The sequence below is a fragment of the Zalophus californianus genome, chromosome 5, assembly GCF_009762305.2.
Source record: "Zalophus californianus isolate mZalCal1 chromosome 5, mZalCal1.pri.v2, whole genome shotgun sequence".
NCBI lineage: Eukaryota > Metazoa > Chordata > Mammalia > Carnivora > Otariidae > Zalophus > Zalophus californianus.
Window position 1 is genome coordinate 146,255,200 of NC_045599.1, and position 19,246 is coordinate 146,274,445.

Genomic DNA, 19,246 nt, shown 5'->3' on the forward strand with positions numbered 1-19,246 from the left:
CCACTTCCGGGTTTCCACCCTTTCCCCTCCCCCCGCCTCCGTCCACTCCCCCCCCCCCCCCCGCCCGCCCGCCTCAAGCCGCTGGAAGTCTCGCGATGGAGGGAGGAGGCGGTGAGCCGGCGGGGGTGGCAGGCTGGGGGGCTGGCGGGAGCGGGCCCCACGTGGGGTGGCGGGCTGCTGGGCCCTCCGACCTCCAGGTCGGGCCGGACAGATGTGGGAGCCCCCGGTGCACGGGGCGCGGGCCGCTCGCTGCTACCGGTATCTAGCTGCCGGGGGCGGTTCTGAGCGCTTTGGGGCGAATAACTCACGGAGTCTGCCCCGCGGTGTTCTGAGTTGTGAACTGGAGTCACACTGGGTGGGAGTCCTGTAACGCGGCCGCTGACTAGCTGGGTCTTCGGGGAAGTGACTTACCGGCTTTGTGCCGCCGTTACCGTGCCTGCAAAAATGGCAGTAGTGACAAGAGTATCTCCCTTGCACAGCTCCTGCACGGATTCAGGGAGAACAGTGCCTGGCCCTTAGCAAGTTCTGTTTAAGTGTTTGTTGAAGAAATCCCCATTTTGCACAAATAGTCCAGTAACTTGAGCACCGTGATACAGCTAGAGTACTCTGCTCTCTAAATGTTTGCTTAAGGGCACTGGTCATGACCTAATATTTTATAGGCTTAGATTCGGCCGTAGAAAGTGATAAAGTACAGATGATCCTTGAACAATGTGGGGGTTAGGGGTGCCCGCGCAGTTTAAACTTGTATAGTCAGACCTCATGTGCAGGCGAAAATGCATGTATAACTTTTGACTCCCCCAAAACTTTGCTAATATGTTGATGGGAAGCCAGTTACCATATTTTGTATGTTATATGTATTACATACTGTATGCTTATTAGCGTAGATGTTAATTAAAAAAAGAAAAGGTGTTATTAAAATCACGAGAGAAAATGTTTACAATAGTGTATAAAAAAAATCCATGTTTAAGTGGATCTGTGCAGTTCCAACCGGTGTTGTTCAAGGGTCTACTGTACTGATCTATGGATTTTGAAAACATTACGCTAAGCGAAAGAAGCCAGTTACAAAAGAACGCATACTGTATGATTCCACTCCCATGAAAGTCCAGAATAGGAACTGTAGAGACAGAAAGTAGGTAAGTGGTTGCTTAGGTCTAAGGTGTGAAGGAGTGTGTGTGTGTGGGGGGGGGAGTGATAGCTAAAAGGTTAAGGGGTTTCTTCTTGAGGTAATGAGAATGTTCTAGAATTGACTGTGGTGATGGTTACACATATCTATGAATATACTAAAATCTTTGCCTTATGCATGTTAAATGGGCACATTGCATGGTATATGAAGCAGTTAAAAGTTACGGAGCTCCCCCCCCCCCCCCGCCGTACCCATAGTACTGAGACTAACAGTAGCAGCTAACAGTCATCACTTACTCTCTCATTTAGAGCACTAAGTGCTTTATATGCATTATTTATTTAACTGTTCCAATAACCCCATGAGGATAGTAGTATTTCTGAATTCTGCAGGTGGAGAGCCTGAGCCTTGGCCAAAACTTATCTAATGTAACACACTAGTTAAGTTCTGTGACTCCGGAACTTTATGACTCAAATCCCTTTAACCACTGTACTGTATAATCGGAATACCCACAGGATAATTTTGCAGAGGCATGGCAGATGGTACTTTGACTTTTTAAAAAACAATAAAATGCATGACTATTTACTATAGCATGTAAATTCCTCCATGTGATGCTGAAAGGCATAACTGAAAATGTATTTAAAACTCTTGCTTTCTATCAAACACCATCACCTTCCTAATCTTTACTTTGATCTTATTTCTAGCACCAGCAGTAGACTCTTCTTGTTCTTGTTTCTGAGTTGGTTTTCTACTGGGAAACCAGTTTTAAAATTCACTTTAGGGGACCTTGGCTCTCAAGAACAAAGCTCCAGTGTGTGTGAGATGCTGGTGGTTGGCCACTGGCCTTGAGCAGTGACTCACTGCAGAGGGCCAGCTTTTCGTGTGTCCTGTGTTCACATCTGTACCTCACAAATTGTAACAGATCACCACATTTCCCAATTGTAACAGACCCCCCCAGCCCACTGCCCGGCCCATGTCCTAATCTGGAACCTTTGAATATGGTACACAACAGAATTTATAAATGGGATGATGTTAGGGCTTTGAGATGGGGAGATTATTCTGGCTTGTCCACGTGGACCCGATGTCCTCATGAGGGTCCCTATAAAGAAAAGGGAGGCAGGAGAGTCTGAAGAAGGTGTCCTGATGGAAGCAGAGGTTGGGTAATGGGGGGCCGTGGGCTGAGGAGTGTGGGCTGCTTCTAGATGCTGGAAAAGGCAAGCAAATCCGTCCCATCTTAGGGCTACCAGAAAACCCAGTGCTGCTAACCCATTTCAGACATCTGACCCCCAACTGTATGATAATAAGTGTGTGTTGCTTTAACCCTCTAAAATTTCTCACTGCATCTTTGGGAAAATAATCCAATGGGCCCTTTGAATGGCTTACTAATTCCTGAAACCATGGATGTTAACATCTTCAAATGAAAAGAATCTGTTGTTCTCCCCCCTCTTACTGTCTTCTGTTTCCTATGATTCCTGTGTTTTGGGCCTTATCTGCTCTACTAGTCTGGGAGCTGCCTGGGAGCAGCCTTGTTCCCTGTGGGGTTCAGCATGTAGCCAGCGGTGGTCGCAGTCAGCGTGTGCCGAGCAGTGTTTCAAGTGCGTTCCTTGCATCCATTCATTTCGTCCGCACAGTGACCCTGTAATCCCCATGTTACAGATGAGAAAACCAAAGCTCAGAGAGGGTCATACTGTTAACCAGGTGCAGAGTCCAGGTCCTCACCTCCAGGTCCTGCTCTTATTGCTGTGCTCCTCCCTAATCAGTTTCAAAATCATTTTCAAATCAGTTTCAGTCCCAGGAACTTGAGACCCTCTTGAGAGGATTTTAAAGGGTAAAACTCAAGAGGAGGGTATTTCAGGTATCATTCATTTCTTTGTTTTCAAGTGACTGGAGTTTGCTTTATTCCATACTGGTGCATTGAAATGATTATTGTATCATTTGTTCTTTTTGGATCTTCTTTAAAAATCTTTTCATCACCATACTTTTTTTTTTTTTTTTTTGGTGAAACCTGATTTTGGTCTCCTTGAATTAGTGCAACTGGACTGTAGATACCGGACCAATTTTGATGTGGAATCTTTGCATCTTATTTGAAATAGGGTAGTAATTAGACATTTTAATACTTATTTGTGAACCTTTGTTCTAAACCATAAAAATACGGAGTTCATGGTTAACATCGTATTGTGTATTTTTATTGAATTCATAAAATACCAAATTGTTTTCTAAGGATGACTCCAAAAAAAATTAGTAGTTGGAAAGAAAAGATTTTAGTCAGTCTCCCATTAGAATTGAATACTTTTCTCTAAAACACTTCTAGTTGATGGAATTTAGAACTCATGGAATCTTACAGTTGTAATTTAGATTGTATTCAGCTAAATCATCCTTCGTTAAACAGTATGAGTTTGTCAGTAAGAATTCTAGAAAGAAAAAAAACCTACCGTGGATTTCAGATTTGGTGCGATGTACATATTTCCTGCTTGCTTTCCATCTAGGTGCACCCCCGGAAGTCCTCGAAGAAAGTCACTCAGGATGTGTTCTACCTACAAGTCTCGGGACCAACAGTTTGAAGAAAAGCAGTTGGGGGTTCCTATTTACTGGGATTATTGGCGGGACGCTGGTGGCCGTGTATGCCGTGGCCACACCGTTTCTAATGCCAGCCCTCCGAAAAATTTGTCTGCCTTTTGTACCTGCAACTACAAAGCAGATTGAAAATGTTGTGAAAATGTTGCATTGCAGAAGAGGATCCCTGGTCGATATTGGCAGTGGTGACGGGCGTATTGTGAGTTATGTTGAGACACTTGAAGGTCTCGAACTCGAGGTTTTAAAATTCCTGCTTCGTTGCTTTTTCTTTCTTTTCTTTTCTTTTCTTTTCTTTTTTTGTGTTCTGGGTTTTTATTTAAATTCCAGGTGGTTAACATACAGTGTAATATTGGTTTCAGGAGTAGAATGTAGTGATTCATCACTTCCATACAACATCCAGTGCTCATCACAAGTGCCCTCCTTGATACCCATCACCTATCTATCCCATCCCAGCTTCACCTTTTGAGATTTATGCCAAGACCTGCTAATCTGACAATATAATTAAGTAGTGGTTTATTTTGTGTGTTTGGCCAAACTCTCAAACCCTCCAGCAGGAATTGGAATTTATTTTTCTCAGATTTATTTTTTCTGAAAGGTGAAAGTGGCTTTCTGTATTTGCCAGGTAAAAAGGAGCAGTTAATTGGTAATTATGAAATTTTCCAATAAAAAAACTCGGGCCAGTAGAGGTGCTATAATTAGAGGAAACGTGGAGTCATGGAGTTTAACATAGATGTTTGCTTCTACCTTTATCTGTGTTTATACATACATCATAATTCCTATGGGGTGATGTAGAGTTTTTTGAAAGAGCCAGTGCATTAGCCCTCACTTGTCGAAAGATCAGACTTTTAGTGATCTCAGCTCACTGACTCCAGCTGGGAACCTATAAGTAAAGATTCAGGGCCACTGACTGTCCAGTGGGTGTCCCCAGCACGTTCCTCCACGGGCACGGTGGCACCACCCTTAGGCCTCCAACCAGTGATGACTCAGAAAGTGAGGATAACAGTAGTCAAGCCTCACGTTCTGGAAACATTTGGGTGGAGACCAGTAGGGGCGTGACTCCTTTCACCACCCCCTGGGTCGTGAACCTTGCATCCTCATGGTGACCCAAATGGCCAGGACAAGGGTAAAACATAACTCGTTTGTTTTTAGGAAATCAGGAGGTATATCTGTGAACCAGGAGGAAGTTTTAAAACCCAGTTTTGAGTGCTTTACACATCTGAGTAGTATCTTTGTGGTTTCCTTTACTTCTTAAGGGGGTGACACTATAGTTAATGAGAGAAATGACTGTAGGCAGACAGCTCCTTCAGAGATGCTCCCTTGAGGAGTGGCGGCAAGACCGAATGAGCAGAGACCCTAGCACCAGCCCATTGTCCTCACCTTACAGAGGCCGGTGGCCTTCTACAGTTGACTTTATTCTGACTTGTTCCATTTTACTCTTACCTGTTTTCAACTTTGAGTGAACAGTCTTTAAATACTAAGCAAATGTGTAAGCAGTTGCAGGTTCTCATTGACAGGTCATTTTGATCACACATTAGAACTAGTTTACAGGGCGCCTGGGTGGCTCAGTCGTTAAGCGTCTGCCTTCGGCTCAGGTCATGGTCCCAGGGTCCTGGGATCGAGCCCCGCATCGGGCTCCCCGCTCTGCGGGAAGCCTGTTTCTCCCTCTCCCACTCCCCCTGCTTGTGTTCCCTCTCTCGCTGTGTCTCTCTCTGTCAAATAAATAAATAAAATCTTAAAAAAAAAAAAAAAGAACTAGTTTACAAAACATTCTCCCATAGCGGCAGATTCATTTTGCCTGCCACTATACCATCACTGATGGAGAGAGACAGTGAATTTTCAGCAACTTCTCGTTGGTCTGAGCCAGGGGTTGGCCAATCCAGAAATGCTCTATCCAAAGCAAACCTGACAGTTGTGATGCTTGAGGTGAAATCTCTGACAGAAACATGAACTGAGTTTAAATCAGCATTTTCTGGCCTACAAGCTACATAGTTTTAGAGGTCTCTCTGTAAATGGTGTTTTCAACAGAAGTGCCTTTTGATTGGACATTTTGTGATTATAGACCATAAATAGGAAGTAGTCATATCATTGGACCACGTTAAGTTGCTGTTTTTCTTTTTTTTAAATTAATTAAAAATTTTTAAGTTTATTTTTTAAAATCCAGTATAGTTGACATACAGCGTTATATTAGTTTCAGGTGTACAATATAGTGATTCAGCAGTTGTGTGCATTACTCGGTGCTCATCATGGTGAGTGTGCTGTCAATCCCCTTCCCCTGTTTCCCCCACCTGCCTCCCCTCTGGTGACCAGTAATTTGTTCTCTATATTTAAGAGTCTGGTTTTTTTTGTTTGTCTCTGTTTTTGTTCGTTTGTTTTGTTTCTTAAATTCTACAGATGAGTGAAATCATATGGGATTTGTTTTTCTTTGACTTATTTCACTTAGCACCGTACCATTCTGGATCCATCCGTTTGTTGCAGATGGCAAGCTTTCATTCTTTTTTTTATGGCTGAGTAATATTCCACTGTATATATGTATGTACACCACATCTTTATGCATTCATCTATCAGTGGACACTGAGGCTGCTTCCATAATTTGGCTATTGTAAATAATGCTGCAATAAACAAAGAGGTCTGTATATTTTTTCAAATTAGTGTTTTCATGTTCTTTGGGTAGATACCCAGTAGTGGAATTACTGGATCATCTGGTAATTCTACTTTTAATTTTGGGGGGAACCTCCGTGCTTTTCCACATTGGCTGCACCAAATTCACATTCCCACCAATAGTACACAAGGGTTCCTTTTTCTCCACATCGTCACCAACACTTGTTTCTTGTGTTTTTGATTTTAGCCATTCTGACAGGTGTGAGGTGGTATCTCATTGTAGTTCTGATTTGCATTTCCCTGATGATGAATGATGTTAAACATCTTTTCATGTGTTGGTTGGCCATCTACATGTCTCTTTGGAAAAATGTCTCATCATGTCTTCTGCCCATTTTTAATTGGATTATTTGTTGTTTTTGTTGTTGAGTTGTGTAAGTTCTTTACATATTTTGGATACTAATCCCTTATAGGATGTCATTTGCAGAGCTCTTCTCCCATTCCGTAGGTCGATGTTTTTCTTCTTACCTTGAATAAACACTGGTCTGTTTTTGCAGGTGATAGCAGCTGCAAAAGCAGGATTCACAGCCGTTGGTTATGAATTAAACCCCTGGCTAGTTTGGTACTCCAGATACCGTGCTTGGCAAGAGGGGGTGCACGGCTCTGCCAAATTTTATATTTCAGATTTGTGGAAGGTATGTAAGGCAGAGAATGGTCCTAGGAAATGCCAGCCAAAACTTTGTAATTTGTAATTAGTATAATTAAAAACTGAAGAATGTATCAAAAAAACAGTTAAAATACAAGTGTATGTTTCAGCATGATGAAATGTGAACACGTTTTAAATTGATAGATTTACAAATGAACTCTTTTAGAGTAGAAGCTTAAGGTTTCTAGACCTGATAGATTATGTGAATTCCAAGAATTTGCTCATTTAAGAAAGTTCTCATTTCTCTTTGTTACAAAATGATGAGGTTTATTTAATCTCATTTGGAAATCTTATAAATTATAATATAGATATTAACTCGTTCATGTCATTCTTGGTAAATAGTAGACTTGTGTGCAAGTTTCTGTGTCGCTGTGTGTGTACGTGTGAGTCTATAGAGAGATGAATACAAAAGACAGAATCCACTGACTGTGTTGTCATGGTTCTTTCTGGTCTTCATAATGTATAAGATAACTTCCAAGTTTATTTGTACTCTAAAAAAAAGTCCTGTAATTTTGTTTTAGGAATGTGCCATAAAATGCTTTTTCTTAAATAAGAATTTCCCGTTGTAATGTTGTCATCAGTAGCTTATAAAAATTCACTTGAGTTTTGCTTGCATTGTTTTCTATACCGTATATACATAAACAATCTATAGAGTAAATAAGACTTTTATTGGGCAATAAGAATTTTGACTGGCAAAGCACTTTTCCCCCCAGTTTTTCAACTAAAGATCATTTTATTTCATTTTTTACTTAGTATTTTAGAGAAGAGGAGGGGGACTAGAATTTTAAGGATGGCTCAGCATAAAAGGTGCTTGTCCGATGTCACACGTTCTTGCTGAGTTAGTTTGGCATATGGTGGAGAAGAGTAGAGAGTGTGGATCAGGGCACAGTTGGCCCAGAGCACCCGGCGCGGCCACCAGCTGGTCACTGGATGAGTCACTGGCGTTTCCGACAGATGACCCCTGGGTGGGCCCTTCTGGGAGCATCCCTGAGGGTGGCAGGAGTGACTTAGGGGAGGTGTTTGGACAACTGCAGTGGATTGAATTAACAGAAGCATAAACATGGATTCTTCTCGTGAGGTCTTAAAGGGAGTCACTCTGTGAAAACCTACTATTTGACAAAATGGGACATTGCTGCACCCTTTGAAACAAAGGTTAAGCTTGATGTTTGGCCTTTTAAAACTAATCTGTGCATCGTTCCTCTCCTCTAGGTTACTTTTTCGCAGTACTCAAACGTCATTATTTTCGGTGTGCCTCAGATGGTGAGTATGCGTCCTCCTCCGCCTTGTTGGTTGGCTTTAGGTCTTGTGTAGACCCTCCAGCTCTAACAGGCCACCTCCGTGTGGCCGCCCTCCTGTGTGCCCAGCAGCAGCCCCCCAGAGATTTGGGGATGGGGGACGTCGGATTTCACTGCACTGGCTTGACACACTACCTCGGGGCCTTAAAAGTTTAATCGTAAAAGATTCAGTCATGTCGTTAAAACTTCTGCTGCAGATAAAATTCTCAACGATCTACCTAAGCCCTAAAAACTCCAATCTGGAAGCTACCTTATGAGCTCCTGGCGTCTAATGTAGTTGGAGAGTTTTGCGGTTGCTCACTAACAGCCAGCTGCAGTCACTTGGGAGAGTTAATGGCATGTTCCCTTCAAATTGATGGTTCCTCCGGTTTTGCGCTAAGGCGATTTTCAGGGCGGGCGAGCGTCGACTAGTTTCAGTTGACCTCAGCTGACTGATTTGTATCGAATTTAGATTACGTACTTTAAAAAGTGAAAACACCGTGGCATCATGCTCTAAATGATTCCAAATTTAGCTTTTGGAAAGATGATGAGGATGGGATGCTTTTAATGTAATTGTTCGTTTACAGACCATAGAGAGAAATCCCTTTTGACTTTTCAAGCTCTGTGATTGTAGCCATACTAATCGTGGCAAAAATTGGATGTTTGCTGAAATGCTGCTATATAACTGATATGTATGGTTTATAATATAAAAAAAGGGAAATTTACTTTTCTGTTTATTTGTTTTCTTAGTCACACCTTTTTGTGTAAGATGGCTCAGTGCTTGAGAAATTTATTCTTACTACTAGGAACTTCAGTACAAGGCCACCCTTTTTTTTTTCTGTCGATTTAGAAGTGCTGTTGTTAACATATTCTCGAAAGTAGCAGGATTCTATATGTTTGGAATTTTCAGTAAGCCTAAAATTAAGATGAAATGTGGGTGCTCATCCTTTTGCTATAGAAACGAAAAGGGGCGTGACCCCTAGTCATTTAAAACAAACTGTTTGGGTTCCTAGCACTGCTATGGACTTTGACCGTTGTCCACTCCTGATGATGTTTGGGCAGTGTTTTGGAGCAAATAGATTTAATTTGAATTCCATGCTTTATAAAAAGGGAAAGTTGATGTTTATTGCGATTTCCATGCCATCCTGAGAGGCTGGCCGGTGGTGGCCTGAGGTGTGGGCTTACAAGGTCATAGCAGCTCCATCCCGGGGGGGCGGGGAGGGGCAGCAGTGACCTGTGGGCTCCAACTCTTTGTGCATCTTACCATGTTTGAGCATCGTCAGTTTTTGGAGCTGTTCGCTCGGGAAATAAGAGTCCTGTTTTTTTGATGAATGCTTTTGCAATTATTGTCCATTTTCCTGTATGCAGAGAAACTTTAAATTAAGAACTTGTGGCATCTTACTGTTCCCAAGAGAAAGGGGAGCGGCTGAAAACACGAAGCAGCCACATTCCGTGGGATGAGAGGGGATTCAGCCAGCAGGCCGTTTTCCACGCAGGGGGCTTGTTCACAGGACCCCCAGGGGCTCGTTCGTGGGTGCAAGGCCCCACTTTTGACTCTCACCGAGCCTTGCCTATGTGGAGGTGGTGAGGGGGAGGGAAAGTGCTGCCTGGGGGGGGTCAGGGGGCCAGCTCTGCTCTCTGGAGTCCTGGGAACCCTGATGGGGCCGTCTTCCAGTGAAATGCACTTGCCTTGTCTGAGCACTGGTTGGCATGGCAACGTGGCTCCACAGAGCCCGTGTAGCACCACGTTTCCTGTGGCAGGTGAGCCACATATAGGCCATGCAGGAGCCAGGAGAATGCTTCAGCAACTGGAGAGGGAGAAGCCTGGTGTTGTAAATCATCTACCCTGCTCCCGATACCACACCGATGGTTCTTAACAGCTCTTTGCTTTTGTGTATCTAACCCACCAGGGGTGAGGAATCTCATCTGGATCTGGTAAATCTAGCGCCAGCATGGTAAATACCCACATTTAACTCTAGCACATGCTCCTCTTTTCAAAATGTGAAACAGATCAGTTGTGTCCTTGTGTAAAACCCACCTGGGACGTCTTGCTGCTTTAAAGCAGTGAAGATAAGGCACGACCTCTCCACCGAGCCTGAGGCCTGGTGTGGAGTGGCCCCTGCCTCCCTCAGCTCTCTGTGCATCAGCGCTCTGTCCTTCTCTAGGCCCCTGGATCCACGGTGTGAGCTGTGTTCTTCCCTCTGGCTTCAGCCCCCCCAGCTCTGGGCCTAGTTGGTGAATGCCTCCTGACCACTCACAGGTCAGGTGTGCTTTCCTCCAGGAAGTCGTCCCTGATTGCTCGGTGAGACAAACCCCAGTGCTCCCGTTTTCTATCTGCTGGTGCCTGTTCCTTCTCTAGAGTGAGTCATCGCACATTTCCTTACGTGGTGGCCTCGGCCGGTTTGCTGTGTGCGCTGTAATGTATGTTCAAGAGTGAGCTTTCCGTCAGCTCGGCAGCACCAGCACAAAGTAATGACTCCGGAAATACTTGTGAAATGAATGAAACGTGCCCAGTAAGGACACCGATGGTGAGCTATTAAATTTTATAACTTCAAAGATTAATTTTAGTTATGAATCATGTTGTGAATTGGTAAACATAAATATTATCATCATATTTTGATAAAGATAAATGATTCATGATGGGATCATGTGTCCTTCGTTCATTCATTCGACAGGTATTTATTTGGTGCCACAAAGTGCAAGACTGCGTTCTAATCACTTGGGATACTTTAGTGAATGAAAAAGAGGAACATCCCTGCCCCGAGGTGCCTAGATGCTAGTGGGGAGAGCAGATATTAGATGACGTCCCTACATAAAGGGCTCCAGGCTGGCTCAGTCCGCAGAGCACGCGACTCTTGATCTCAGGTTTGTAAGTTCAAGCTCTACATTGGGCATAGAGCTTATTTAAAAAAAAAAAAAAAAATCTTAAAAAAAATAAAATGTTGTCCAACAGGAGGGGGTAAGTGCTGTGGGGTGGAGTAAAGCAGGAGAAGGAGGGGCAGAGACATTGTCCTTGGGAAGGGGACGCGTGGAGGTATGGGGAACGTGCGGGGCAGAGCCACCGTGGAGGCGCCCAGGGGTCTGTGCCTCTTAGGTTCCAGCAGCAGCAGGGAGAGGTGATGTCAGAGGGGAGCTAGGGGCCAGGCATGAAGGACGCTGTGCTGTTGGAAGGCAGGAGCCCTGGCGGGTTTGAGCAGAGGAGGGAAAGGACCTGCCTGGGTTGCGAAGGACCCCAGGCTGCTGTGTGGAGACCGAACGTGGGTAGAAGCTGGGAAACAGGTTAGGAGCTCCTGCAGGCAGCTGGGCAGCTGGGCAGCTGGGCAGCTGGTGTGATAGGCTTGTGCCGGTGTGCAGAAGCTAATTCGAAACGGTCAAGTTCTGCATATGTCGAGAAGATGCATGCAGATGCAACCGACAGGATGCGTTGGCATCGCCACTGTGGGGCGGGCAAGAAAGAGGAACCATTTCCTCAAGGATTTTTGGTGAGAGCAACTGGAAGTTCGCAGTTGTTACTGAGGCTGGGAAAAGGTGCGGACAGAGGTGCTGGAGGAGGAGGGTCAGGATGCCTGAGATGTATGTGGAGGTGTGAGGTCGGCAAGTGGTGGGTAGAGGGCGGTCTGGGGCTCAGCAAGGAGAGGGGGCTGGAGACTGGGCATCAGCTCCCAGAAGGAGTTTAAGCCCAGGAGTGGCTGAGGTTCCCCGGGGAGGGGGCAGAGCCGGTCAAGGCCTGAGCTTTGGCCTCTGACAAATGAGGGCACCCAGCAAAGGACTCGAGAGGAGGAGCTGGGTGGGAGGAATGCCCGGGGGGGTGGGGGTTACCCTAGAAGCCAAGGTGAAGCCAGTGTTTTGGGGAGGAGGGAGCCATCACATGGATCAAGAGCTGCTCATGGGCATGGCTGTTTGGGTCTTAATATCTTTGTGCTGGTTTCAGCTCACGTTTAAAGTTTTGAAGATGTAGTTAGAATATGATGAGTTCGTGTCACTTTGAAACCTCTAATTGTGTGAATAATTTTGAATTCCATTAGACAGACATGACACATCACTGCCTCTCTTGTGTGTGATATTCAAGACCCAGGTTCATTGCATATTTATGTGTGATTGACTCAGTAATTTCTTACCATGAACTAGCTCCTTTCATTTGTGGGTTTATCTTGACTTAGCATATGACAGTCATTGGAAATAAAAGAAACCATAAAAGAGAACAGAATAATAACATGAATACGTTTACAGTGATCCTTTGATGAACAAAATTACTGTAAGAAACCTCTGATATTTTGAAAAACACATATTGTCTCATTCTTTGCTTATTTAATTTTTCCTTTGAGGAACAAAACTTTTTTTTTTTTTTTTTTTGAAGAAATCTTTTATTGGCTATTAAAGAGTAGAAATATTCCCGTCCTTAATGGAATTTATTCTTGGTTATCTTGGTATTGTCATGAAGAGTCAAGAGTTTTCGTTCACTCTAGCCAGAGGTCACATGGAGGACTTTCCCACCAGCCACTTTTTAAAGATACAGGTCAGGAATAAAGTCTTCATAGAAGGACTATTGATTTGTTTGTCTTGATTTATTTGGTTAGTTTTAAAGGGATTAGTTTTTGCTCAGATCTTGGTTTCGAGATATCATTTCCCATTTAGAGGAGCCAGGAGTGTCTGAGAGGTGTCTGATCTGAGGGCTTAGGAGGGGGATCGATAGAAAAGCCTGGGGCATTTTGTGGAGCACAAATATGAGGAAGTGTTCAGAATATTTGTTGGGGGCGCATCCAGTGGAGAGAGAGAGGCCCACTTGAGGAGGCTCCCCAGGGCCACACTGGGACAGTCTGAGCATCAGAAGAAACAAGGATGATGGTGGATTAGAACCCACTGAACAGAATAGGAATCTAAGAGCTCGTACTTAGAGTGATAGGTACACAGGTAGAAAGAAGGGAGAGGGCTCTTCCTTGCCCCAGAATGGCCAACTGTCAGTTTTAGAAGGAATGACAGAATTAGCAAATTGCCCCTTTGCAGTTGTACTGTGAAAATTAACTCAGGCCAGAATCATCAAGAATGCTACACCTAGGGTGCCGAGTGGCTCAGTTGGTTAAGCAAATGTGTTCGGTTCAGGTCATGATCCCAGGGTCCTGGGATCGAGCCCCAACATCGGGCTCCCTGCTCGGCGGGAAGCCTGCTTCTCCCTCTCCACTCCCCCTGCTTGTGTTTCCTCTCTCGCTGTCTCTCTCTCTCTGTCAAAAAAAAAAAAAAAAAGATTGCTACATATAGTGAGGGACAGTTCCTTGAGCAGAAGGATATTTACTTCATCTCAAGCTACCTCCGACAAATTACACATTATAAGGGGAAATTAGTAACCCCACTGTGGAGACAGCAGATTATCACCTAGCCGGGTGTGACCATCACTCTCAAAGCAGAAGATCCCCGTGGGCACCCGACAGTGGGCCCTGAGAAGCTCACAGCCCCACTTGTGGGACATTGCCCAAGATGCATGTGCCGAGTTGTCGTGAGCAGACGTCAGGAGAACCCAAGGTGAGGACCACTGGTGAATAACTGGCCCGTCTTCCTAAAAATGGTGTCAACGGAGACGAAGATGGAGGAACCGTCCCAGATGAAAGTAGACTAAGGAAACATAGCTAAATGCAGCATGACCTCATGGGGAAAGTGTCACAAAGGACGTTATTGGGACATTTGGCAAAATTGGAAGGCTTTTGGCATTACTGGGATGCAATCTTAAATTTCCTGAATTGATGACTGAGCTGGGGCTGTGTCTTAGTATCAAGGAATGAAGGGACGTGTATTCTCAAATGGTTTAGGAAAAATATTCATAGAAGGAAGAGGGCAAATCAGATAAAGCAAATATGATCGACAATTAAAAATTGGTGAACCCGGGTGAAGGAAGACAGGAATCCTTTGTTCTATTCTTGCGACTTTCCTGTAACTTTGAAATTCTTTCAAAAAAACAAGTGGAAAAAGTAGTTTTAGGAGGTAAAGATGGTAGGATCGGAAGATCAATTTTTAAGCAGTTGTTAATTTGCTGATATAATTACAGTGTCAATACATGTAGCAGGTAGATTGGTAATAAAAAGATACAAAAGTGAATCAATAAGAGGATTTTACTTTGTATGAGTTATGTTGACTGTGAAGACGTTGTCCGTGCATTATAAATTTTGAAAAATTATGAAATATTTCATTATATTTCTAGTAGAATGAGTATATTTTTTCATGGTCTAATTTAGTAGTACCATATTTCACCGAATCTAGATGCTACTAATTTTAGGATGTAGCATGGCTACTGAGAAAGAAAAAAATACGGCCAATTGTAATTCTAAGACTGTGTCAGCTGTAAGATGTATCCTGATTTCTGAGATGTTAAGACATGTGGGAAAATGTGTTAATAGTTGAGACGGGGTAGATTAAAATGTTGGGTGGGCAGATAATTTAAAAAGCTGCTTCTCATTTTATTTGTTTCTTTTTAAGTAAGGGTATTTTATTTCATTTTTGGGGGGGAGGGGCAGAGGGAGAGAGAATCTGAAGCAGACTCCCTGCTGAGGGTGGGGCTCAGTCTCATGACCCTGGGATCGTGACCTGAGCCAAAATCAAGAGTTGGACACTGGGTGCCTGGGTGCCTCAGGCAGTTGAGCATCTGCTTTTGGCTTGGGTCATGATCCCAGGGTCCTGGGATCGAGTCCTGTGTTGGGCTCCCTGCTTGGCGGGGAGCCTGCTTCTCCACTTGTGCTTGATCTCGCTATCTCTGTTGCTGTCTTGTCTCTCTTTCTTTCAAATAAATCTTAAAAAAAAAGAGTTGGACACTTAACTGACTGAGCCACGCAGATGCCCCTGTTGTTAATGTCATTTCCATGTTTTAATGGATCATTTGATAATGTATTTATGCCCCAAAGGGATCTTATTTACAGTTACTGATTTCTTTTTTAAAGATTTTATTTATTTGAAAAAGAGAGAGAGAGAGGGCACGAGCGGGGGCAGAGGGCAGAGGGCAAGGGAGAAGCAGGCTCTCCGCTGAGCAGGGAGCCCGATGCAGGACTCGATCCCAGGACCCGAGATCATGACCCGAGCCGAAGGCAGACGCTTCACTGCCTGAGCCACCCAGGCGCCCTTTGATTCCAAATTTTTGCACAGGTATTTTCAGGCACTCAGCTCCAAAAGAATGTTTGGGCATCTTTTCCTCCGACTCACCGCTTACTGAAATAACGACTGTTGTTCTGCACAGATGCCGCAGTTGGAGGAGAAACTCACGCTCGAACTGAAGGATGACGCCAGAAGTCATTGGCCTGTCGGTTCCCTTTCCCGGGCGCTGGACCCCAGACCACATCACTGGGGAGGGGGGTGGACACCGTGTGGGCCTACGACGTGAGCACTGTGAGAGGCAAGGGGCCCCGAAGACCCGTGCGCTTCCAGCCCGTCATTCAAATGTAGACTTTAGTGAGCGCGGTTTCCAGGTGTTTTCATTATTATATCCCAACGGGTCCCCGGGAGAGGATTCGATTTTACAGAGACTTCGATTTTACAGAGACTTCCAGCTGTGTCTTCAGCAAAGAGTATGTTTTTCTTCGGTATGGAATGAAAAAGGTACTATTACTTTCCTTAACTTCTGGGAAACGAACAGAAGTCCAAGAACAGCAGGTAGATTTAAAGTCCCTTTTCAGGCTGTATTCGAGAAGGTGGTCTTACTGTCCTTCCGTGCGCTCAGATGTGTGAAAATATGAATGAGTGATAGTCATTTTGATGTGCAGGAAGATGTGGACAGCTCCTGACATTATAAAAAAATATGATTTAATGCCAGAGATGAAAAAAGAAAACAACACTTTTTAAAGAGGGTATGTCTTAACAAAATTTGTAGTTTCCTCTAACTTCATTTATACTTAAGATTTATGGATTTTGTCTTTCTTTTCTGTACTTCATGGAAAAACTAATTTTCTGAAGCATGTGGGCCCTCATATTTTATAACATTTGTTAGGAATCATTTGTTCCAAGGCTAGTGGATTCACTGTATTTTATTGAATCTGAGATATGTATGTGTGTGTGTAAATGTGTGTGCACAGACACATGTTTGAACATTCTGAAATGGTGATGAACCTTCCAGTCAGTGGTGTTTGTGTCTGTGATCAGTGGTGTTTTGTGTTGTATGTCATGGTATCTTTGCACATCAGCCAGCATTGATGGGATCTCAGGTTTGAGGAAATGTGCTCAGAGAAGCTGCAGGATAGAGTGGAGTAGTTGGTAGTAACCTAATACTAAATGAGCGGTCTTGTGCTTGGGGTTCAGCCGTCGCTGACAGCAGATCCCTGCTTGGCCCCCAGCAGGAGGCCCGGCGCAGTGGCTTGCCCCCTCGTGGAGCCTTGCCTTTCCCAGCTGTCCCGAGGACCCGTTGGGATAATGATACACTGAAACAGGGGACGTTTCTGGGTAAACTCACGACACAGAGTCTTCAGTCTCTAAGTGGTATTTATTATTTAGATACTAAAGAAAGGTACGGATTGTTTCTGCTAGTCGCTTCTTGACTTTATGAAAGCCGCCATTTATGTAATATTTCTCATGTATGAGAGGAGACTTGACTGATTTAGATAAAGACAGGTTAAGGAAAACCTTTGAATGTGAGTAGACAAGCTTCACGTATCTGAAAATTAGTATTAAATGGTGCCTCGAATAATCCCTATGCATCATAGGAAAGAATCGAGCTCCCAAACATACACACCTGTAACCTAAATACCAAACAGGTTTGATAAGATGAGATGGTTTGCATTTTTAACTGAAATCCTAAAACTATGATCAGCTTGATAATTGTCATTTAAATGAGCAGCAACCTGGAGACTCATTCATTCATTCAGCAGATCTTACCGAGTATCTACTGGTGTAACAAGCTTTTCAACTCAATGGTGAATAGACCTACAAGGCCTCTAATCTTATGGCATGTATCTTCTGGAAGAACGAGACAGACAAATACGAGAGTGAATGTTAGTGGCGTGGTGTTCTCTGATAGAAGTCCAACAGTGTGGACAGTCTTGGCATTTGTCAGGCTTTTGGCCTGCTACTGTCCATCCCCTTCCCAATGGCCCCCAGTTTCTGAGGAACGAATTCTCTCCGACGGTGGTGTAGTTTGCTGTGTGCTCCTCCCTGTCACTCCCGCCAGCCCTGTGGACTTGGTTGGGCACGCTCGGAGAGGGACCCATCATAGCTCCCTGCTGGCAGGTGTGACGGTAGAGACAGGGTTTTGTATTCAGTAAGGATGTATTCAGTAAGTTTCTAGACGCTCCTGGCGGGATTTTCTGAGGCATCAGGCTATCTGGAAAGGCATATGTAGCTTGCCGTTTTTGGAGTTCTCCTTCCCAAGGCTTCCCAAGAATTAGATGATGCCTGGTCCTGCAACCTCAGAATAAAATAGACCTTTTCACAGAAGTGTGGAGATTCATGGAGTTTGTAAGATCTTTAATTGATTTTTTCAGCTGGCCTTCAAGTAGCCCGTAAGTGACCTGTAAGAATGTTATTGTAGAGGTTATCGTGGCTTCTCTGGCTGGCTGGTTCAATGATCAGTTGCTGGATTGAGGATATTGATTAAGTTTTGCACACGACACAAGGCAAGGAGTGAAAGCTACCATTTCTGATGTCAAAAGTAGGACTCAGAAGTGCCTGACAGATTGATATCAGGGATAAGTGCTAACTTGATAAATTTAAAGTTCAAACAAACAAGAATAGAAATAGAGCTTAGTGGTGACATAGCCGAACAGGAGCTGTTGTGACCAGACCTGGAGGTTCCGTCGACATTCGGCTCAATGACCAGCACATTCCTGTCTGTACGTCATCTTTCTCTAAGAGCTTGGCCCCAGGGTTTGCAACCCCTGCCCTCCCCCGGGTGTCCCAGGGGGGCTTTGTCGGACCCTCCGCTGATCCTGGCATTCAGACTCTGAAATGCTTAGCTCCACCAAGAGGCTTGTGAAACCCAAGTTTAAAAAAGATTAAGAACAGGGCGCCTGGGTGGCTCAGTTAGTTAAGCGACTGCCTTTGGCTCAGGTCATGATCCTGGAGTCCCGGGATCGAGTCCCATATCGGGCTCCCTGCTGGGAGTCTGCTTCTCCCTCTGACCCTCTTCCCTCTTGTGCTGTCTCTCATTCTCTCTCTCTCAAATAAATAAATAAAATCTTAAAAAAAAAATAAAAGATTTAAGAACAGAGACTCCTCCAGATACACCGTGTTCACTGTTGCTGAGAGATGGGGTACACTGTGACAAGCCACAGCCAAACAGAACAGAAAAAATGCAGGATTCCTGACGTTTCCACCTCGTGCTGGATACTACGCCGTCTGCCCAAGGACTTGCCCCAATGCCCCAGGGTCGGAAAGAGCTGTCGTGAAGGCATAGATGTGCTCAAGTGCAGGCCGTCTTCCGAGCCTGTGCTGTAGTGTGTGTTTGCTAGACCACCTGCCATCCTCTGGGCGGTGGTGGAGTGTTTCTCACCTGGCCTGGGCACCCAGATCTGCAGGTCTCTGAGCCGGGCACCTGTCCCGCCTGAAGGTGTGTAGATGCTGCTCTCCTCCGATCCCCATGGCCATCTCCCCACTTTCTGGTATCGGAACCCCCAGTGCTTTCAGGGGGTCAGGCACTGATGTGTTCAGGGACCGTGGGCCCGGCCAGTTTGTCTGAGCCCATCTCCTGGGCGCCAGGGGTGGGTGGTGGGGCTTTGGGCATGTGATCCAGTTCCTGCCAATGAAGTTTGCAGGGCCATCTGCTGGGAGCTTTGGGAAAGGTTTTGTTGTGAACAGAAGGAAGTGCTTGAGGAGGGAGCATCCTTCCTGTCTTTGGACGACAGGCTATATAAAACAGGAACACCTGCCGTCCTTATGGCTGTTTTGCAGCCACCAGGGGGAAAGTGAAGATGGGGGCCAGGAGGCTGGTGGAACAGAAAGATGGACAGACTCCAGGTGTTTGGCGAGACCACGGAGTTGCTGAACTGACCCGGAGCCTCTGACGTCTGGACA

The 19,246-nt window shown here is 44.8% G+C and overlaps 1 protein-coding gene across 1 annotated transcript; it reads left to right on the forward strand.

The window, feature by feature from the left end:
* The first annotated feature begins 68 nt into the window (after window positions 1-68).
* On the forward strand, window positions 69-18,320 carry ATPSCKMT (ATP synthase c subunit lysine N-methyltransferase). Its single transcript, XM_027607146.2, is given in 7 exon segments — window positions 69-111; window positions 3,607-3,893; window positions 6,847-6,984; window positions 8,205-8,255; window positions 15,486-15,536; window positions 15,538-15,597; window positions 15,599-18,320. Coding segments are annotated over 7 exon segments (696 nt in total). The 5' UTR covers window positions 69-95; the 3' UTR covers window positions 15,692-18,320.
* Window positions 18,321-19,246: the final 926 nt, after the last annotated feature.